Raw genomic sequence first — 23,046 nt, 5'->3', positions numbered from 1 at the left:
TAGTTAGCAACTTAAAGGATTTCTTGCGAACATGTATAAAATCAATTCAATCTTGTCTACTTCCTCTTCAGCTAAAAATAAAAATTGCTGTTAGCTTTCTAAAGTTCACAGAAATAGCTTGACATTTTAGTTTTACTTGTTTTCTTAGAAAAGAGAAGCACGACCGGTTCTGTGTCCACAGACACCAAAAAAATAATGTTTTTACTGTAGTACAAAACACAAGATGTTTCCTATTTCACAGACGCCAACAAGTCTCAAGTTACCACATTACACTCATGTAAGCCATGTAAGAATCATGACTGGCTACCAGAATACTAAAGTAACAAAATCTTCCTTGTAGTGTAGTGTGAAAAAAATTGTTGTCAGGCCTCATTTCTTCATATTTTACATCAATGGACCAGACATTTCTGTATTTTTTTTTCACGTGGTCTAGAGGAACAGCTCTCCAGGTTTTTCTGTAGGTCATTCAACTTCATCTATAAGATACAGTAGAGGCTTTGTCGTGATTTTTTGCTTCATTTAAGCCAGTTGTGTTGGGGATCTTCGTCAAAACTGATGGAAGTGAATACATATGATTTTGATCCACCATGCAAAATAATATGGAAAGCATTTGATTGACAAAGGCTTCATTTCTCAGGATGACAATGACCTGCCATAACACCTGGAAAGTAAAACATACAGTGGAAGTCTCAACCATGGATTGGACCTCAACATTAATGAAGCAGTGTGGGATCATATCAACAGAGAACAAAAGGGAGCCAAAAACCAAAACTCTGAAAGTCCTTCAATAAACCTGGAGAACTATTCCTGAAGAATAAAGCTTGAATGCAAAAGTTTAGGCCGTGTGGAAAAATAAAAGTAGTTGTAACAAATCTTGATTTTCAAGCTTGTTAAAACTGTGGAAAAACTGTTTTTGACCTCGTATGTTGTGTTTCCATCTACGTCTGCAAATTTCAATAAATCACTGCACCGATTTCCCATTTTCCCAGCAAAATACAAAGAAAGGAAGGGTGACTAAAGACTTTTTGCACACTAGTGTAAATCCAGGACCTAAACTCAGATGTAAGGGGAAGAACTTCACTTCCTAATATGATAAATGAGAACACGGTCTTCCGGTGTCTAACTTTTTATTCTGCACTGTAAGGTCAAACATCCCAGTGCAGTAACAATAAACAAGATGAACTGCACCAGAAAGCTTCAGCCAATATGAAAAATAACACAAAAAAAAGAAGATTTGAGTGATTTTGCTCAATAAACCATTTATTCAAGTATTTTCAACTAAGAAATCTGATGTTATTTACAGTACATTATGTTCACTAGTGCAGGTCTGAGCGCCAATAACAGACTAACTCAGACGTGACAATACAGAACATAAATATATACAAATTCCACAATCCCTCATCATTCCCACCCTGCAAATACATCTTGCATTTGTAGTTCACACATGAACCCAAAACTAGCACATGTACAAAGACACATACAGAGTCTACATCTCACAGAAGGCATGAACCATTAAACCCTTTTCACGTCACAGATGTTTTGCCCTGCAAAATTAAAAAAAACAAACAAAAAAAAACTCAACAGGAGAAACACGAATTCATCCGAAGTATTCTCCAAGTCTGCATACATATCAGCTGGGTAGTGGAAACACAACTTGTACCATCACTATTTTTGTGAATGTCAAAATAAAGACTTGTTGAATTCAAATGTATAACATTTAATTCAATATATCATTTTTCATGTGACAGTTTGAATTTTCCTTTTTCCTCTGCAAGCCCCATTCGGCAGTTCTTGACTGCAGCTCTCGAGACTTGAATGATGCTCAGCAAAGAGGATCTGTGGCTGCACGTCATTGTAGACCGGTCACTGTGCAACGTGTCACACCTCACAGAGGACGATGGGGAAATCGACATGAATACACGGGTGGTCGAGCTTCACAATTCCCTGGAAAAAGGAAAAAGAAAAAGGAGGAGGAGTGATGGCACTGACCCTATATCGCCCTGCCACTGCAAAAGCGTGTTCCTAGCTCACCTGTGGAATTAGATTTTTCTGGATCCTCTTCAACTTGGACTTCTTTCTGCCATTTTTTGTCACGACCGTCTCCTCGTAGAATTCATGGGCGAGGTCACCGTCCTCATCATAATACAAAGAACTGCCAACACAGAAGGTGGACAATTGTGTCAGGATTAACATAGAGGAGGTGTAGGCGTTACTTGCTTGCTGATAGTCGCATCTAAAACGGTTGTCAAGTTTAAAAAAAACAAAAAAAACAACAACAACAACAACAACAAACCCCCCTCCCACCCAAATTTCTCACTCCCCTCCAACGTTTGAGCCTCATGTATTTATTAATGTGCCTTTTTGGTTTGTCTGGGTTTTTAAATGTGACAAAAATTATTTACTGGATTATTTTGACATTAATGCTTAACCCCACTAGGAATAAAATTATTGGCTTTGAAATCAAGAATAATCTAGAAACCTTACTGTGGACAGTTTAAAGTGGGACAATATTTCAGTAATAAAGTAAAGTGTGGCCTATAAAACTGTAAATGCACAAATGCCACTCTGGCACAAAAAAAAATATGCTACTAGGTAGTACTAGGCATTTGAATGGGTGAGTAGATAAGGGTCATTCTACAAATGGAGGACAAAACAGGCTTTAAAAATTATATAAAAATGTAATTTCTTTTTTAATATCATCCTTTATTTTATAGTTTTCTGGTATGTATTTAAAAATAACAAATAGTAAACCATCAGCTGATCAGATCTGCCCAGGCATCAAAGATCCACTTTTTGAGCTATTTTAGTTGCTGTGTACTTTGTCATCAAGTACAAAAAAATAATTTAATTTAACACTCAAGAATTTATTAAAGATAGTGACTATTCATTCAACTTCATATAAGACCCAACTTATATTAATTTAAGCAACTTTCAGAATCTGCTTTGCCCAACTTTTCAGTTTAAAGTCATTTTAGTATTTATTTTCAAATCTTCCTCTCAAATAAACCTCTCATACAGTTATTCAAACTATTACAAAGTCAATAGATTAAACCCTTGTGAGCAAAGAAAATCATCTAGGATTAGATGATATAAAAAGAATATGGTAACTTGAATGAATGTGACAAGAACCACAGAAATGTGGTTTAATATTTTTTTAGGTTTGTAACGTGTTTCTGTTATATGCATGCTAACTCCATGCAAGTAAATATAGTTTGAGTGATTTGAAGTGGTGTGACCTGAATCCGATTGAGATGCTGTGGTATGACCATAAAAAGGTGGTTCATGCTTGAAAACCCTCCAATGTGGGTGATTTCTGCAAAGATGAGTGGGCCATAATTTCTCCACTGCGCTGTAAAAGACTTTTTGCCAGGCATCACAAATGCTTGATTGCAGTCTGTTGCTGCTAAGGGTGGCCCAACAAGTGATTAGATTTAGGGAGTAATCACTTTTTCACACAGGCCCATGCAGGTTTGGATTTTTCCCCCCTTAATAATTAAAACTTTATTTAGAAAGTGCATTTTGTGCTTACTTGTGTTATTTTTGTCTAATATTTACATTTGCTTGATGATCTGAAAGTTTTAGGTGTGTCAAACACACAAAATAGAAAATCAGGAAGTGGACAAACACTTTTTCAGACCACTGTATATAAATAAAAGAATGAAAGGAAGCTTTCAAATTATTTTTTTCTACTTTGCTAATACGGGTAAAAGGGTTGCAGTTAAAATGACACACTCGATCTAATCAAAATAGATCGGAAAACACACCCCTAGTGTTAGCACATGACTCAGTTATGTCCCTTCCTCTTTGTCATGGCACTGTTGTGTTATGCTAAATAGGTTTCGGTAACAGAGCTGCAAATATTGCAGTGCATAATTACTATTCTTTGATTTAGGGCTCTGTGATACAATGAAATATGTGAGATGACAATATTAAAACGTTTATCATTTTCATATTATACACTATTGTTTATTGCTTTTACTACAGAATTTTTTCGCTGCCTTAAATGATGGTTTGCAATAGTCACCATGACATCCCAGAAGGACCAGCCAAAACAAATTGCAGAGCTCATTCCTAAATGTGGGGGTTAAATCTGTAAAATGGACATGGTTTGGTAATGAAAAGTCTGATGTGGACCACCGGTGCCCACCACAGGCAACACACAACAAAACTTTTCTACACAGCACAAAGAGAATTTACAAATGGGAAACAAAAGAGAGCCATCAAGTGTTAATAAACCTCAGACTGAAATGTTGGAACAAGTTCTTGCCTGTGGTACACCACATAATAAAGACTCACAAAGATAATGGCAGTCATTTCAACTTATATCTAGAAATAGATTTTGTGCATTGGTCAAAACACTCGACTTAAGGTATACAATCCCCAACCAAAAGCACTTAGCACAAGTCTGTTTATCTCATTTATATTACAAGTGTCGAGCCAAAGTATTGGAGGAAATCCACGACGTAACATATTATGCTGCAACAACAGATATGTGAACAATTCGAACAACACATCGGTGTATGAGCTTAACATTGCACTTCATCCAAAACTGAACAATCTGCAGTCGATATTTTCAGACAGGCTATTATCCTGACAACAGGATTAGAGATGGCACGATACCACTTTTTTATGTCCGATACCGATACCGATATCATAAATTTGGATATCTGCCGATACAGATATGAATCCGATATAGTGTTTTTTAATCAACAAAACTGTTTTTTAAATATCTTGCTGCATTTTGTATAAGTTCATACTCAAGTTTAAAACAACAACTACACTAAAGCTATTCTGTTATACCTGTATGCAAAAAATTTTTTTTCATAGTTCAGCAATACTGATCAATCTAATAAACTTAAACCTACACCATCCTCCCTATTCTGGTATTTTAAAGAGTACTTAGCGTAAATATTAAGCAACCTAACTAATAGGGTTCCAACTCCCAGCAACAACAAAAATAAATAAATAAAAAATAGGGAACCACCCCTCACGCTCCACCTCATGATGCTTAATCGACGTAATCAACCTTAATTTGATGCAGTGTGAAAAAAAAATGCACAGAAATCAATTATTTTTCAAGAAATATTAAATAGATTCAACATCTTTCTTCAACAAAATTGCAGACTGCACAGATAGTACCTTCCCAAAGGAAAAAGTACTATAGCTTACTAGGGTATATATTAGACTTAATAGTTACTATATACAGTAATTGACTTCTATTCCTTTTACATCAGATTAAAACTTTGGGTGTAAGATTTGGATAATTATTTATTAAAAGCTAGACATTTTAAATGAGAATAAGAAAGAAAAGTATGTCTTTGTGCCCCCTTTTCCCTGTTCATGCCCTATCGGCCCCCTGGCTAAACTTTGCTAGATCCGCCCCTGCACAGTTACCAGCGTCAGCTACGTAGAAAAAGATCCTCGAGTAGAAAGTAATATTAAATAAATTCTAACAACAGCTTATCAAGCTTAAACGTTCTGCTGTTGTTCAGCCGCTGGTTTCCTCTTTCTGGTGCAAAGTGGGCCAAAAACAAACCAGAGAGACGGACTCGCGACAGAAAAGCCGATCAGCTGATCATTAAGCAGTTTCATGATTGAAGTAGCAGCAGGAGAGGCAGTCGCTTGTTAAGCTTAACGCAGGAATGCTTTACAAACATTCAGAGATGGACTTACACACTTGCTTTACTTCTCTCGGGGATAACTTTGTCGGAGATGAAATGCCGGGTTGCTAGCGAAGCTCCAAATGCTATCCAGACCACCGACAGGTCCCGCATGCCACAGCTGCTCTATCACGTGATGCATACTGCTCCGAGTGCTAACGTTCTGAGGTGAGTTACGGCGCGTTGCAAGTTTTGTGAGGTGCTTTCGTGATATTTAATGGATCGGATTACATTTTTTATTTTTCTCCGATATCCGATCCAGTAATTTAGGTCAGTATCGGACCGATACCGATACGTAATATCGGATCGGTCCATCTCTAAACAGGATACAACCATACAGGAGCAGTAATGATAGTCAGAGGCTTTGGGGAAGCACTTGAGTCATGGGGAATGCGTAGGGTCATCTAGTATGTGTCACTATGGGTAACTCCACACAAGGCCCATAATTATTTCACTTTTGATTATTTAAGTTAAATGTACAAAAGAAATCGGCGCCAGTTTAACTCAGTGTTTGGAGCGGGTGATTCCGCGTGGTGATTATATAAACCTTTCACAGAATTTACAATAAATGCACTATATTGATTTATATTGTTATCAGGATAAGAAATGACTTAGTGGGATATGACAGTTTAAGACATGTCAACAAAATCAAAACAAAAAATTAATTAAAGATGACCTTTAATATTTGGCATGCAATTTGCTTATTAAGAACTTAGGACAAAAGCAAAATGCCATTTTGGCAGTATTCCTCAAGAGCTGTTTTTGTAATTTAAATAATATTTTGGAACTGCTAACTAGGCTTGCATTTTGTCTCAGGGCGAGTGTAATTTGCATAGCAAATGTATGTGTTAGTATTGTGTGAATGGATTTTTTTCAAACTCAAGGGTGGGATAGAAAACGTCCTTTCAACAGCATATCCACTGTATTATTTATTTACCTTCTCCTTGTAAAAACAAATGGTGTTGCATTCTTAGAGCCTTTCAGCCGGGCCAGAGACTGCTCGTTCCCATCATTTCCTGACTCGCCTCCGCTGCCTGAGAAAGGCCAGACACCTTTGGCTTTGGATCCACTTCCTCCCATTCTCAGAGATAAGGCATAGTTAGTCTCAGATTAGAGCGTTCAGTCTGGTTGGTAGCCAGATGCTCAATTGCTTACCAAGGTCAGAACCTGAAAAGTGAAAGTACATAAATAAGTAAATTTCACTGTCTGGTGTCCGAGTGAACTGTTTACTCAGCTGCCAGCTGTTAAGACGTTGTTTGCTTACTGACTGCTGGCTCTATTTTGGTGCACAGAGGACTCTGTTGGCAGAAAATGGCCAAGCTAAACTCAGAAACATCTAAGTATAATCTTGAGAGCTTGAAAGACAAGGCAACTAGACTTACTAGGTATGATTTATTTCAAGGGGCTTCTTCACTTCTATAAAAAAAAGTTCCGTCTGTTTTATATCGTTACTTTACACTACGGTAGCTTCACCGTAAGCTAACCAACGGGCCACAAAAAAGCCGAACCTAAACGCATTAAGTGTCACTCAAAACGCTTGACACCTTACAAGTTACTTAAAAACACACCCACGGCTTCACAATATATTGTACATCGTCTAATATTTTGCAACGGCGCCCGTTTGATGTGTGGTGACCTACATGTGGCTAATGACTACCGGCTAACGGTACCTGCACAGTTAGGTGAGGTAAGCTAACAGACTGTTAGCTTCCGACTACAGACGCAGGTTAAACAATAGACGAGTCTGCAAACACACTGCTGCTTTATACACGGGATTCTGACAAACATCTTACCTTATGGTACACTAAACCTGACATGTCCTGTCATAACTTTTACTACTAGCTATGTTTAGCTAGCGCTGGCCGTTGCTGTCCGACCGACGATGGAGATCAGCTGATCTGACCGACTATTAAAGAAAAAACGTCACCAATATTTAACTAAAGAATTTATTCAAAGGTGCGTTAAATGAATCTTTTTTATGTTTAAAGTGGGTGTTCATACCTATATCTGAATTTAAAAATGTATAGTATGCACACTGTACTGTGAGAAAGTATTTACCCCCATTTCGTTAAAAAAACAAAAACAAAACCCTGACCTAACCCTGATTACTTTCAGACCTGTCGAATCAAAACATAACTTAAATAAGACTTGTTTAACAAAGGGAAGCAGTTTAAAGATCTGTCCAGAACAGCAACAAAATAATCATTGACGTCTATCAGTCAGGAAAGGGCTATAAAGCCATTTTAAAGCTTTGGGACAGTGGTTAACCTTCCCAGGAGTGGCCAGTGTATCAAAATTAGTCCCAAGAGCATATCTATGCCACGGGCGAACAAAAAAAGATCCTATAGATTCCCAAGACTTTTCAGAGGACAGATGAGATGCTTTGGTGTGACCTTAAACAGACCATTCACGCTTGAAAACACTCCAATGTGTCCCAAAACAATACTGCAAAGATCGGGCCAAATTCCTCAATGCCTTTTATCGCAAACAGTTCACTGCCGTTTTTGCTGCCATGGGTGACACAACCAATTACTTTTTCCCCACATAGGACCAGATTGGTTTCGATAGCTGTTTGTGTTGTTTTGTTTTGTTTTAGCCTTAATAAATATAGTCATCATTAAAAAAAGGGTGGGGGCATTTTGTATTGAAAAGTGTTAAGGTGGTTCGGGTATCTGTCTTGGATTGCTCCTGGGTGAGTTGGCTCTCGGTTTGCTGCTGGCCCCACAACCCAGCCCTGGATAAGCCTTTGTCTAATATTGAAATGAGCTTATGATCTAAAACATTAAATGTGACAAATACGCAATAAAAAAAATTAATAAATAATGAAAATTTGAGAGGGGGCAAATGCTTTTTCACAGCACTGCACCTGTAAAAAAAAGAAAAAAAAATACAAAAACGTAATAGATTTTTTGGTAATTCTTTACTAAACGCAGTGCACATTAGTCACGACATTCTTAAGATTGCTACAACAAGTAAATTTGTGCATAGACTTCCATACAGTGAAAGTGAACAGAGTGACAGAAGACAAACATTTTGTTTTAAAGGACAGAACAAAACAAAGATATAAAGGAATGACAGGAAACTTCCAGTTAAACACATCCAAAGAAATATTCATTCAAGGTTCCAGTCAACCAGGGTGACTTGGGCACTGTTTTCGCAGACATTCATAGTTCCATACAAATGTCCATACATCAGTCACACTCACAAATTGTCAGTGAAATTCAGAGTTGCACCCATCAGGGGTGTAAGAGAGGACATGGCAGACTCGGAGCTTAGGTCAAGTGAAAATCCAAATACCTTACAGCAAGTATGTGTTTAACCCGAGGGTGAGAAGCATCATTATTATGGTGGGTTGTTGAGTGAAGGCAAAGGGGATTAAATGCATTATTTGAAATATTACCAATTTTGGTTTTCTGGAAAAATAACACAGCTGAGGTGCAGGATAATCCTACAGTAACCAAAAGCTAAAGACATTACTGTCTCATCTGCCAGTCGTCAATTCTCTCAACTCATTCTCTCAGGCACATCAGACTCTCCAGGTGTAAGGCACGTCTCATCTCTCACATCATCTCACATGCACATTCGCGCTAGCGCTCTCTCTCTCTCATAGTCTCGCGCCCTGTCTCACACTCTCGTTCACCAAGAGGCGTTTGGAGTTGGATTCTCTGGGATCTTTGAATGCATCGATGGCCGGTCAACTTCTGGCGATCGTCCAGCCGAAAGGTGCACGCTAAAGCCCCTCTGAGCGTAGGCATCTCAGCCGGGCGTTGAGCCAGCCAGAGCCTCCTGCATTTTAGTGCGAGCCAACGCGTAGCGCTGCACGATCTGCTTGATATGTTCCTCCTCTTCACGCTGCAGAATCCGCAGGAAGTTCTTTAACTCGGGCATGGAGAAGGCATGCCACTGCAACCGAGAGCGAGAGAGAAGTTAAATTGGTATATCTGAAGGTGAACGATCCATACGTGTTGGATGTAGAGCTGTTTATGTTTTACTCACATTGACTTCGCCAGTTTCGTTCTCTTTCAGCACAAAACTGAGGACTTTCTCATTCGGTCCAGCGCACAGACGCAGACGAAGGGGACGCTCGGTATCAGACAGCTTACGGATATAAACTGGAGGAGAAAGAAACCATTTAGCGATCACCAAACACATTAAATAAAAAAAGAAACGAAATCACGATTTAATGTTAAAGCAGAATACCTTGGTCGTGACGCTCGCTGCGCTCAAATAGAGCAAACTTGGCGGGATTGTCCACAACGGTGAACTTCTTCAACAAAGCCTCGATGACCTCACGAGCCGAAGTTCGAGAACTTATGTGCAAATGCTTGGACGCGTCCTTCGGCAGGTAGAAAGAGGTGCGCCGCTTCACTCCGCTGGCCCGCCTCCCGCCTGTGTCGTTGCCTCCTTTCTTTGGGGTGGGAACAGACACGGGTCGGGCCAGCTTGAACTGCACCTTTATGAAGCCGGTGTAGGACCCATCCTTGTTCTGTTAAAGGGAAAAAAACAAATATTAAACTAAAAGATAAAAATGCTTTGGAGGGAAAAGCAGGGATTTGTTGTGAAGAATCACAGCTCACCATGTTCATGAACAGATTGCTGTTGATCTGAGCATTGTACTCCTTCACTTTCTGCTGAATGTCCACCACTGTCAGCTCCTGCTTACTCAATTCAATCTGTTCATCCTGGAAGGAACAGAAGAGTTACAGTCTTTAACCACCAGGTGTCAGTGCTCACCTCAAAAAAAAGCAGGGACAAGCCAGAGAGCAGGACAAAACACTGATTAGCAGAGGAAAGGCCCTTTATATGATTGTGTCTTACAGCATTACAGGGATTTTCCCGCTCAAAATGAGCCTTTGAGAGGGTGACTACACAAGACCATGTCCCCGTGGCCACTTACTCAAGAAAAATCTAAGACATTTTCTGCCTTTTTATTTTTTTCTGGACATTTGATAATTAAAATGCATCTTAAGCTCAAGTGAATTAAACCCCATTTAAAAACAACTGGTTTAAAAATCACAGTTCTGTTGGTTTCCCTTTGGTGGTTGGCCAAAATCTTTTTGGTCAACGTGGAAAAAAAAATTATATGCAGGAAAAACCCTGCATTAGTGTTGAAAAAGCCCAGTGTTCATTTTTAGGGTGTTTTAACAAGGGAGGGAAAAAAAGTTGTAATGTCAGTCAAATTTGATTTAAACAAGTCTTCCGTGTTTTTTTTCTTCAGCAATACTGCTGAAACACGAGAGTAAAAGCTGGTTTTAACTGATGTTCGGCATTTCTAACAGCGAACACCAGTTGCATCAGACTTTCAACTTCCGGACAACGCAGCAAAAGAGGCGAACACAATGATGTCAGCTCTGTCCAATCCAGTTCAGCGGCTCTGATGCCTCCATGTAGGAGGGCTGATGGGAGAAGGGAGGGAGGAGGAAGAGGGAGGAAAAGGGAGGGGGTTTGCAACTTGCAGCTGTTTGCAATGATGACTGTGGCCAACGGCTCTGCGCTGCATTCCTCAACTTGGTGTTCATGTAAAAATAGCCACCCCTCACAGGCTCTCACAAGCGGGAGAGACAATGCCCTCCTCTGTTTTGCAGGCACATCCTGTGAAGTCAGCTGCCTCAGCAACCGCAAACTCCCAGTCATGTTTCAGTCATGCACATTTGCCCCCCCAGCAGATGCAGGGCTGCCAGATTAAAAATCAGGTTTTCTTGTGTCTTCCAATTTACACTATAATTATTCATGGTAGGGGTTTTCTCAGGAGTAGTAGCCAATATTGTAGATGCAGGACTGCCAGTAAATGTGAGATTAAAAAACAAATGCGAATTCTTATAGGCTACCTTTTGCTTAATTATCTGCTGAACCACACACTGCCTAAGAAAGATTGTTAATTAGACATCCAGAAAGATCCATAGCTGCAAATGTCTAGGGAGATCCATGGGCCGTAGAGTTAATATGCTGCTGTTAAACAAATCAATAAAGTCAATAAGTGGTGGGAGAAAATTATGCACAACTGTGCCTCTGCCGGCTGGCAAAGGGAGAGTCAAATATTTCTACAGTAAACTGTACCCACATCTCACAGGAAAGAAACCCGATACCCATGTGGGTGTGCGTATGACTAAAAGATAAGAAAATGAAGAAATCCAAAACACTCCATGACTCATGTGTGACTGAGAAATTAATGTGAACAACCTGAGAGTCAATGAATGGTGGGTGTTTGGCTGGAAACTTGAGTGCGTTACAGGTTCATCTGTGGGTCTGTGCTTGTTACAACAAGACACATATATACCGGTATGTGTGTGTAATCTAGACGTAACGAGTGCTCATTTGCATTTTAAAAAGTTCACACAAGTCTTTAACCTGTTTACTTAGAACTAGAGGAACTCCACCCTTGAGCCTTGCAGGCTTGCCAACCATCTAGTCTGCTGGGGTTCCTTTGAGCAAAACAACTCATTCCCAGCAGCATCTACAAAGTAGGACGCCCAGCAACTCATCCCAGAAGTAAAAGAACACAAACACAACTCAATAACAGACCCAACACTGACAGCTAATAAGCAGAAATGGGGAAATAACGCGAGAATACAGTCCTGCTGCGAAACACCCACAGTTTCACTTCCCCTTTATTTTAAAGCTAATGATTTTTATGAAACCTATGTGTTTTTAAACTTGTAAAATTTCTCACCTGCTTAACTGCGGGACTGACAGTATCTTTTCGGATTTTGGGGAAGAAAGATGTCCGGGCGGTGAAGTACTGCTCGAACTCGGAGTCAGAGTCCGAGTCGCTGCAGTAGCCGCTGCTGGTGGAGCTGCCCCAGGTCATCTCAAAGGAGGGAGTTTTATCCGAGCTGCTAGCCGCGGTGGTCATGCTGACTACCGGCATATATCCAATAAGAGAGTCGGGAACCTTTAACTTTACTACGCTGTTACCCCGAATCGCTCTCGATTGAGCTTAATTGGAATTTACTGACTGAACTATGCCTTACAAAAAGTCCTAACCGGCAACAGTGCTAGCTTTTAACGATAATATTAAATAATCTCGCGCAGGACAAAATACCGCTAAAAAATGTCGACGACTATCAACAAGATCTCACGAATCTTCTCCTCAAACTCAGCCTACCAGCCACGTTTCCGCCGTACAAACTCTGTGTGAAACAGGATGTGTGCAGGTCCCCGCCCTAGATGCCCCGCTTCCTTCCCCCGAAGAGGCCCCACCCAGGTCCGCTGAGTTTGGAAATACACAAACCGCTTCAGCCGGCAGTGATTGGACAGCACGGGAAATACCAAAGCCCTCTCCTCTCCTCAAAACCCTGTTTCACCCGTCTTTCTGCCCTTTTTTCCCAGGGTGGGGGTGCTGCTGGTGGACCTTCTGTGTCCCCACGGACCGCTGACCCAGTCATGTGATGCTGGGGCTCGCTGCTAGCATTTTTTAACTTTTGCACTAAATACAAATATTAAAACTGTATTTACCATGCCAACCTAACGTATCTAACAGTTATGTAGCTTTATTATGTTTTTATGTCTCGTTATTCAGTGTTGATCAATAGAACATTTAAATGGTGCTGTATTGATTATTTTACTTTCTTAGAAAAATGCCATCCCATAACACTGGAGCCTACAACTCCCACAATGCAATTCATTATGCTACAGCCCTACAGCAAACTGATATTCCCAATGAGAAAAGTAAAGACCACCTCTGGTAGATTTTGTTTATATAAATACAAAATAAATATGGGGCTGATTACAAGTTTGTATACAGCAAAATGTGTTTACATTTATTCACGATTAAGGGACCATGTCAGCTGCACAAGGTCTAAAATAACAGGTGTACTAGTACACTTATTAGACATATACCCATTAAATGTAAAATTAAAAGGTGGTTCTTGTGAAAAATACTCTCATCATGGCTTTGAATTTCACAGACTTTTAATGACTTCTTTGAACTGTCCTTTTTTCCCCCAGGGTGGGGATACACCTTTAGTTACTTTAAAAAAACAAGAATTGGGAGAACGGGTTTGAATTATTCTGGGGGGTTTTTGCCAACATGAAAAAGATTTGCTTGACACAAAATAATAAAGAAGTCTGGGAAGGCAAATTGTAGATTTCAATAAGTTGTGAAGGTTTCATGAAAGCATTTCTAAATGACTTGTACTGTAATTAGTGTCACCACTTTACCAAGATCGGGAAGAAGAACCAAACTTTCACCCTCAGATGAAAGGAAATATAGTTTGGATGTTCATAAACAACCCAGGAAGCCTGAAGCCTGAAGCCTGCCCTGGAAACTGCTTGAACACTAAGAAGATGCTTACCAATAAAGAAGCCCCTGCTCCAAAACTAATACCTTCAAGCTCGACTGAAATTTGCAGTTGCCCACACTGACAAGCCAAATGCATTCTGGAGAAAAGTCATATGGTCAGATGAGAAAAAGATTGAAATGTTGCCCTCAATAAGACTTATGTTTGAAGGAGTAAACAAAAACGGTCAAGCACGGTGGCAGTAGCATCATGTTCTGTGGCTGTTTTGCTGCAAGTGGTACTGGTATATTGCACAAAGTGGATAGAATAATGGAGAAGGAGGACTACCTAAATTAAATCAGCAGCTGTACCGTTGAAACTTGTGCAGAATTAGTTGTTCTAGCAGGACAATAATCCCAAAGCTACATCACAGCTTGTTTTTCAATGGAAAAAGCAGGCTAGCATTAAGCTTCTGGAATGGCCTTTTTAAAGCACCGACCTCAACCCCTTTGAAAATTTGCTTGAAAACACGTCTGTGCCAGGAAACCAACCAATTAAATGAAGTCGACCAAGAAGAGTGGTCAGACAGAATCATGCCAGAAGCTTGTTGATGGAAACCAAAAGCTTTGCATTAAGGTGCTAAGGAACATTTAATGAAATACTGGCTTAGTTGTATATGTACTTCTGAGCCCATGTGGATTAGAGAAAATCCAAAATTCAGACTTCTGCACCCAATTCTTGTTTTTTTAAAGGAATTAAAGATGAATGCTGTCCAATTGTTCCACCCTGGAAAAAAGAATTGTTCAAAGAAATCATTAAAAGACCAAAACTACCATCACATTCATGCCCACGATGAGTCTGTAAACTTCTGACCACAACTGTAAGTGCACAAATGCTAAATATGGGTCATTTAGGCCTGGTTGCTAGGAAACACATCATAACATCTGATATAGATAAAAGCTTACAGGGCTTGAGACATACCCGTGTTTCAACTTGGTAGCTCAATTTGACGATTTGTTGTATTATACCAAGATATGAGTTGGTGACTTCTAAAGAATTATTTCAGCTTTTGGGGTGTAATTATGTCAAGAAGGCTGGAAGTATAGCAGTTAGCTAAAAGACATGTGCCTGAACACAAAGGAAATGTAAGAAGTCACCATAAGAATCTTTCCTGTTTCTACTACCCATCCCCCACTAAAAGCATAAATAGACTCTGTCATGAGTATCCACTTCCTGCAAATCCATCTCATTTCGAACACAGACTTACCCCAAACCTCCCTTAACATAAAACTATACAGTTGTACAAGCTATGAAACAATCCACATGATGAGCACATTAAAAGTCACATGAAAAAGCATGATCCTTAAATCACTTCATCCACCTTCTTAACCACTCGTCCAACTTAGGGTCACGGGGGTGCTGGAGCCTACCCAGCTGACACGGACTGGAAGGCAGTTCCTGTTTTAATAATGATACTACTGTTTCACAGTCAGTTTCACCAAAATGCGTTTCACATTATTCATCAGTTGCTTATTCTGGGTATTTTCTTCCCCTCCCCTGATTTTAATTAATATAGATATAATATGTTTTATTTTTTTGATGGCTGTTCAGAAAATACAAGCAATCTAAATATATTACAGCGAGCACTGAAATGTTGCAATGACATTTTCTCTCAAAAACGCATATCAGTCTGAAAAAATAAAACCCCTAAATGAATGAAAAAGTATAGCTGTTGATACAGACAGATAACGTATGTGCCATACTGTAGCGAATCAGGACCAAATGCAATTTTTTTGTTGGGGGGGGGGGGGTTTGTTTAATCTTATTGTAAAATCTGTAAAGCTAGACTAAAAGCAAGATCAGCTTTTAGTGTCAAAACAGTTTCTGGTCACACATTAAGTAATTAGGGAAAAATGCAGCTCTGTGTTAGATTACTAATTAAAAGAGAGAAAAAAAACTGCTCCAGCTGCAGCCCAGATTTTCAGTTCCTGTGTGCAGCAATGGAAAAACCTCCCAAACCAGCAGGGGAGGTGTTACTGTGAAATGACTAAAGATGAAAAGACTTATGTAAAAGTTTGTATATTCTGTGGCTAAATCTAGCTACCAAATAACTAAAATCAGACACGTTGACAAAATTGCTACAAAATAACCGTCATTCAAACTGCAGGACACCAGTTGTTTAGTTTGGTTTTTTTTGTCCAGCCTTTACAATTTCTGACAAAGTCTTATGAAAGTCTTGCCTCTGTTCACCTAAAACATCCATAGTTTCCACAGACAATATGTTATGTTATAAGGTATTAACATGTTATATGGAAATAACACTGAGAAGAACCTCAATTCAAGAGCAAGCAGCATAGTGATTCAAGTATTTTTGAACATCTCTTTTCATCTTTGTGCATTTAGAGATCAATAAGGAGAGGGTAAATATGATCAGATATGTATTAAAAGGAAATACACTGAAACCTGCTAATGTGAACTAATGAGTTTTCCGGTGCTAAACCCAGAAAACCTCCATACTGCTCTTAGATTGAGCCGACCAGGACTGATTCAAAAACAAAAATATTTGTGGTGCATCTGAAGTTAGTGGTGGCACACTGGTGTACAGGCATCTCAAGCAGTCAATATGACTGCAATAAACATACATTTATGTACTGGTTGTGCATGTCTATAGCACAGGTATGACTCGGTGTCATCTTTATTATTCAAATATTAACTAACAGTTCAAAATATTAACCTGAGCAGCCCACTCTTACTGAGCTAAGAGTGAAACATTTGAATGATAGTTTGCAGAGGGTAGTATTGCAAAAATGTCAGTAGATATCTGTGATTTGTTTTTGGTTTTTAATGCTCTGAATTTGACTGTTATTTTCCTGGCAGCTAGTCATTTTGCTATTATACAAGGACTGCAAGTGTGCACACAAAAGCTCAAATACCAACATGTTTTTTTAGCCATGCCTTGGTGTCGGCTTGCTCAAGTTTATGTTTGTAGTTATATTCTTTTGATAAGTAACAGGCGCTTAATAAAGTGAATAATAACAGCTAACATGATGAAAAGATACCTGCTCTGCTGGATATCTACTGTACTAAGTTCCCACTTAATGGATTATACTACCATGGTACAAAAAAAAAAGATTGTGATGGGATTTCTTCTACTATTGAATACAGCAGCCTAACTGGCCTTGAAAAACCCCATTAAAAACAGAATAAAAGATTTTCTCTGAACCCGTTAACTAATTCCTGGTATTTCATACTTATATGATAGGAAAATCTAAAAATAGTTTAGCTGCTTGTTCTGAGCTTACAGTTTATGTAAGAAGGAAAGTTTTCAGAGATTTTAAAAGTTAAGTACATTCTTATTGCTGGTATAGAAATTAAGAGGATAAAAAGCAGGCAGGTGTTGCTAATCAAATGAACTTAATAACTGATCATCAGCAAGATTGAGGACCTCTATAAAAGCAGATGTTTTGGTAGTTTGCTGGTCTGAAGCATTCAGGTGTGTGTTAACATAATCCTACAATCTCTCCAGCAAATTCCACCCAGAGACAGAGCAATGCTCAGCAAAATAAAAAGTATTCCAACCTCAGACTCTACAGGCCTCAGTTAGCATGTCAAATGCTAAAATTCATGACAGTACAATTTGAAAAAAGGTCTTTGGACAGATGAGATCAACGTGGAAATGTTTGGCCACAATGCATGCCTGGCGAAAATAGAACAACGCATATCAGCAGAAACACCTCATACCAGCTGTCAAGCATGGTTGTGGAGGAGTAATGATTTGTGCTTGTACAGCAGCCACAATACCTGGGCAGTCACTGAGTCAACCATGCACACCTAAATAATCTAGAGTCAAACGTGAGGCCATCCATCATCCGTATCACAACAGCAAATCTAAAACAGAATGGCTGAAAAAGAGTCAAGATGGCCCAATCAAACGCTTGACTTCAACCTACTGAAATGCTGTGGTCTGATCTTCAGACAACTGTGCATAAACTAACAAACCTCAACAGTGAGAAACATCGCAGAAGAGTGGACCCAAAATTCTCCCACATGTGTATGTGAGAGACTGATAAAGTCATACAGAAAATAATTGCGCAAGTTATTTCTGCTGAAGGTGGTTCCACAAGCTACTGAATCATGGGCTGTACTTTTTTTCACAGGAATCCATAAAGTACTATTCAATTCAATTTTATTTTATTTATGTAGCACTAAATCACAACAACAGTTGCCTCGAGGCCTTTATTATGGAAGGTAAAGACCCTGCAATAATACAAAGAAACCCCCAAAATCAAACGACCCCCCTTATGAGCAAGAACATGGTGACAGTGGGAAGGAAAAACACCAGTTTTGTATTTAAAAAAAACTTCAGACAGAACTACTATTACTACTACTGCTATGAAAGCTTTCTTTTTCTGAACTAAGACATAAAACTAATGCTGTAGATTGGACAATACCTGTCTGTATTTGTACTTTATGCTATGCCCAATAGACAATGATTCTTATGAAAATTTGTTGCTGTAGTGTGCTCTGTTTTTTTTTTCTTGAATGTTTCATATTCGCACATAGGTTTTACAACAGGCTTAAGTACTTTAAAAACTGACATTTCACTTTTGTGACTGACTAAACTAAGCCACATTTTACAAAAAGTGTTCAAGGTAACATTTTCTGTTCCTCTGCAGACAAGCTTCCCCTTTGAAAGACTTTACTTCCCCTGAGCAATGTTATATTTGAAATGTTTGTCCTGTCTGGAGTTTCAATGCTAAGAGTAAATACAACTAAATCTGAAAGAGTGGTGCAACTTTCAGTTGATCGTGTGCAGTTAGTAAAGAGGTGTGAACTGTGTGCATTTATTGTTATTGTTCCTGATTTCTTTCCTATCTAGTACAGTAACATGCAATCCAAAACAGGCAGTGCATTGCATAACATGCAGAGTGCAGAGGTCTTAAGAAATGATGTATGTTATGCGGTGTAAAGTTTGCGACATTGACGCTAGCATAAAAAAGCAAGTGAAACCAACTAGCAACGCAGCTGATTAAGAACAAAGGTGGTAGTAAAGTAATAAAGGGGCGCCGTGTCAGCTGTCAGCTTCCTAATGCACAGCTCCTTACCACGTTTGTGTCCGTTTCTATGGTGTACTCCACGACACATGTGGGGTCAGCCAAGGAGCCTCGTTCCCAGCTGCAGTCCAGTTGAATCAGGGCACGGCATCGGTAGTGACATGTGAATTTACAATCTGTAAATGAAGAAAGTCCTAGAGTTTAGACTCATGTTGCCATACATGAGAATGTGCAAAATGAAAGTCATAATGTTGTGTAAGTGTGATTGCCTCTCCTCTGCTGGAGGGTAAAGGTTACTACAGTTTTACCTGCAGTTATTCACTGTTTTTAGTAAAACAACAATGTTGTTTTGATTCCCTGCCTCCTCTGGTCTGCATGTTGGAATATCCTTAGGTAAGATACTGAACCCTAAATTGCCCGGCTGCATTCACTGGAGTGTGAATCTTAGATTAAAAGTGCTTATGCATACAAACGAGTGTATGGGTGAATGCAGCAGTGCTTCAATAGTGTAGAAAAGCATTATGTAAGTACCAGACCGTATAGTCACGTATATAAAATAAATTGCAAATACTTGAAGAAATATAAATAGCAATTCCAATCAGCTGAATGCAGCTGTGAAAACATATAGTCAGCTGGAAAGCTTATGTCTCTTTGCAAAGACTGTGACAATGTTTCCTGTTCAGGTTACAGTAAGGGACCCCTATTTCCCCACACTAAATGCTTTGTACAAACCACTGCTCTTTATTTAGGTGGGTTTCAGTTAATGAAACTTTTGCAAATGCACATATGAGTGTAGCTGAACCTCAGCCTAGACAATAACCAAACCCTTAAGTGTATGCAGGTTAGATACTGGGTAGATGTGAATAATTATAAAAATTGTACAGGCAACAATTCTCTTTATTTTTTCCAGAATGTTAACATAGAGAGCATTTATGTTTATTTAGTATGAAGCCTTGTTTAAGCCATCAGGCTGGAATGACTGTAATCTGGGCTTGCAGGTACACTGGTGGTTGCCTCTTCCTCTGTGTTAGTAAATTTCCTCTTTCTGTCAGTACGCTCATTTCATGCAAATGCACCAAAGCATTGACACATGCACACACCCAGATGCACAAAAAGCATATGTAAGCCAACTCACTGACACACCGCAGGCTCTGCTTGTAAAGGCCCCAGATAAAGTCTCCACACAGGTCGCACCACGTGGGCTGAGCGTGGCTACAGGGTTGGAAGTCGTGGCCCTCTCCTTTCTCCTCTGTGAGCTGTGGGTCCTGGCTGCTGCTCAGGACTCTGATAATGCCCACACGACTCAGTAGGTCTGGGACCCTTCCCGGGCTGATCCTCAGGGCGTTGGTTCTCTCTAGGCGCGGAGGTGAGCACGGAGCGCGCGTCCCCGTCAGCTCTATCTGCTCTTTGGTCGACCTGAGGTCACGGAGCTCGATGAACTCCTCCCAAGACATTGTGTCACTCAGGGCCGGGTTTCCTCCATTTTTATCACTAACTGACAAAAAACACAGACTCTGTATAATCAGAGTGCAACCTGAAATCATGAAGTTAGTGTTAATTCAGCTTAATGTACTAAGGTACCAAATATGAATGTACTTAGTAGTACTCTTAGTAGGACAGTTAGGTTAAACACATAAAGAGCATAATGATGTTATATATTGTCAAGGTGCATTCTGACTGTTTGGCACCATTACACCATTAATAGTGCATTATAACTTAAAAACGGACAGTTTTTTATGCAAATCTCAAGTCTGCAAATTCAGAAGAATAAAAGTTTACAAGCAGTGAAATATAAACATAAAGCAGCATAAATAAAAGAGTATACAGTGGGAGAAACAATTCATTGACTGATTATTTGATTGATTAACTGATGAATTTGTAAGTTTGCTCGCTTGAAAAGAAATGAACAGTATCTAATTTTTATGGTAGTTTCATGTTGAAGGAGAGAGACAGAATACCAATCACAAATCCAGAAAAACCCCACATTGTATCAAGTCATGAAACTCATTGAGTAAGGTAAATATGTAATCTTCTACAACACACTCTGACTTCCATGGATTGGCTGTGTGTCCACGTGACAATTAATCGCTCAACCAATCAGTTAAACATACTCTTAATGTCATTACATGTATAAAGTTCACTTGTCTCCAGATAATCAGTTTCTTCTTTTATTCGAAACTCACTATCACCATAGGCAAGACCAAAGAGCTGTCCAAGGCTCTTTGGTCTGGAAAGGGCTAAAAGAACATCAGCAACAAGCAAGAAGCTTGACAAGAAGGTGAGAACTTTCGGTCTGGATCGCCATGCAAGATCTTACCTCATGTGAGGATGATCATGAGAAAGGTGCTCGATCAGCCCAAAACTACATGGGAGGAGCTTGTTAATAATCTGATGGCAGTAGGGACCAAAGTTGCTGAGAACACCATCAGCAACACTCTACACTGTAATGGACTGAAATCTTGCAACACCCACAAAGTCCCCCTGCTCAAGAAGGCACATGTACATTTGAAGTTTGCCCAAGAACACCCAAGTGATTCAGAGAAGGTTTGGGAGAAAGTGCTGCGGTCAGATGAAACCTTAATGGAGCTCTTTGGCATCAAGTCGACCTGCTGTGTCTGGAGGAAGAGATAGCATGGAGGTGGAAACATTATGCTTTGGGGTACAGGACGATTTCACTGCACTGAGGGGGCAAACAGCAGCCAGGAAACCTAAAGGATTTGGAGAGTTTCTGTAAAGAGGAGTGGGCCAAAATCCCTCCTGAGATATGTGTGTGTGGGAAGAAAACCTGGTGACCAAGTACAAGAAACGTCTTACACACTTACTGTGTTTGCCAACAAGGGTTTCTTCAACAAGTACTAAATGATGTGTTATTTGGGGATCAAATACTTATTTCACTGAATAACATGCAAATCACTTTTTTGGGGTTTATTTTGGGGGGATTTTTGGTTGACCTTCAGTCTTTCTCCATTAAAATGAAGCTACGGTGAAAAGACTTGACTAGACTAGACTTTTCATTTCTTCGTAAGGGAGCAAACTTACAAATTCAGCAGGGGATCAAATAATTATTTCTCCTACTGTATGTGGCATTGCTCTTTCCTACTACCTTTCAGTGTGGAAAAACATATCTGTAACTGTAATCAAACTACTTTTTATTAGCTCTGTCACTTTGTAGTTGTTTCGGTACTGTGGTCTGTTGACGGTCAGCCACATCTCCATTCAGGGAGGATGCGCGTCCACAAAATAATTCACACTCACGTAACTTCCAATCATTTTTCAAGTGGTTTAATTTGGTGTTTATTTTGAAATCCTGGGGGACCACCCTCTTTTCTTGTTTGTTTAAAAAGAAAATCATGGAAACGCCCCTGAGTACAAATACCTTAAAACTTTAATAAAATACAACGAAGATTTGTAGACTTGCACTAAGTAGTACTATTGCTTTCTACTTTAGTAATTTTCCCCCTCAAACCACTGTCATGTAGAATTAAGCCTAACAATAATACAAAAAGCTAAAGAATGACATGTGCCGTCAAATGTAGTTCAGTTTAGTAGTAGAAATATATCAGCTCCGTGTCCATGAAAAAAAAACACACGCGGGGAGATCATTCAAAACCTAATTCCCAACAGCTGCATATTAAACTAGTCACTCATAAACAGCGAAGTGAAACAAAATCCAGTGATTTTAAGTCTAACTCACCAAAACACGGGAGAAAACAGCCCCGTGGCTACCGCTTTGTCTCAAAAGTTCTTCCATCCGAGGTCGAAAAGAAAAAAAAACTTTCCGCTGAAATGTCTTAAGGTTTCCAAATAACGGAGGTGTGCAGTCTCGGCGACATCTCTGGAAATAATTTCTCATCACCAGCCGCTTACAGCGAACGAAACCCCGGGCCCTCCTTTTCACGGCAGAGCCGGAGCACGTCTTTCAAGATGTTACCCATCTGTTCAAGTCGGACTGCGGCGCAGGAGGAAGCGGCCCATCATGAAAAAGAGAGTGAGATGAGACTGAGCTGCACCGACATCCGGAATGTTTTCAAACAGGGGGTGCTTCTGAGTCCCGAGCACAGCTGAGTGGGCGTGCAAAGTCCCCCTCCCCACTCCTAAAGCCACTATCTGAAC

At 39.7% G+C, this 23,046-nt stretch overlaps 2 protein-coding genes across 6 annotated transcripts; both read right to left on the bottom strand.

The window, feature by feature from the left end:
• Positions 1–1,239: 1,239 nt before the first annotated feature.
• tusc2a (tumor suppressor 2, mitochondrial calcium regulator a) lies at positions 1,240–8,415 on the bottom strand. 2 transcript variants are annotated; one of them, XM_004548648.3, is made up of 4 exons: positions 7,454–8,415; positions 6,598–6,827; positions 2,032–2,152; positions 1,240–1,944 (listed from the first exon to the last, which is right to left on the bottom strand). In XM_004548648.3, the coding sequence occupies exons 2-4, from the start codon at positions 6,738–6,740 to the stop codon at positions 1,879–1,881; spliced, it is 330 nt and encodes a 109-aa protein (XP_004548705.1). In that variant the 5' UTR covers positions 6,741–6,827; positions 7,454–8,415; the 3' UTR covers positions 1,240–1,878. The 2 variants fall into 2 exon arrangements, with proteins under 2 accessions (XP_004548705.1, XP_004548706.1); XM_004548649.6 differs by lacking the exon at positions 7,454–8,415 and adding an exon at positions 7,043–7,425.
• Positions 8,416–8,561: 146 nt separating this feature from the next.
• Positions 8,562–22,939, bottom strand: LOC101479128 (ras association domain-containing protein 1). Of its 4 annotated transcripts, none has more exons than XM_076884117.1 (7): positions 22,628–22,939; positions 20,069–20,467; positions 18,985–19,109; positions 10,238–10,342; positions 9,861–10,146; positions 9,657–9,772; positions 8,562–9,563 (listed from the first exon to the last, which is right to left on the bottom strand). In XM_076884117.1, the coding sequence occupies exons 2-7, from the start codon at positions 20,385–20,387 to the stop codon at positions 9,417–9,419; spliced, it is 1,098 nt and encodes a 365-aa protein (XP_076740232.1). In that variant the 5' UTR covers positions 20,388–20,467; positions 22,628–22,939; the 3' UTR covers positions 8,562–9,416. The 4 variants fall into 4 exon arrangements, with proteins under 4 accessions (XP_076740232.1, XP_004548696.1, XP_004548695.1 ...); XM_004548639.6 differs by having other exon boundaries at positions 20,069–20,424; XM_004548638.6 differs by having other exon boundaries at positions 20,069–20,428; positions 22,628–22,938.
• Between the last annotated feature and the right edge of the window lie 107 nt (positions 22,940–23,046).

The sequence above is a fragment of the Maylandia zebra genome, linkage group LG5 (assembly GCF_041146795.1).
Source record: "Maylandia zebra isolate NMK-2024a linkage group LG5, Mzebra_GT3a, whole genome shotgun sequence".
Classification (NCBI taxonomy): Eukaryota; Metazoa; Chordata; class Actinopteri; order Cichliformes; family Cichlidae; genus Maylandia; species Maylandia zebra.
This window is presented reverse-complemented; position numbering and strand designations above follow the sequence as displayed.

Coding starts and splice junctions, on each gene's coding strand:
- tusc2a (XM_004548648.3), bottom strand. CDS start 6,740: ATGGGAGGAAGTGGATCCAAAGCCAAAGGTGTCTGGCCTTTCTCAGGC. Junction 2,153..6,597: donor TTTGTTTTTACAAGGAGAAG/GTAAATAAATAA, acceptor CTGTGTTGGCAG/TTCTTTGTATTATGATGAGG. Junction 1,945..2,031: donor AGAAAAATCTAATTCCACAG/GTGAGCTAGGAA, acceptor TCCTTTTTCCAG/GGAATTGTGAAGCTCGACCA.
- LOC101479128 (XM_076884117.1), bottom strand. CDS start 20,387: ATGTCTTGGGAGGAGTTCATCGAGCTCCGTGACCTCAGGTCGACCAAA. Junction 9,773..9,860: donor CAGCGAGCGTCACGACCAAG/GTATTCTGCTTT, acceptor TTTCTCCTCCAG/TTTATATCCGTAAGCTGTCT. Junction 9,564..9,656: donor ACGAAACTGGCGAAGTCAAT/GTGAGTAAAACA, acceptor TCTCGGTTGCAG/TGGCATGCCTTCTCCATGCC.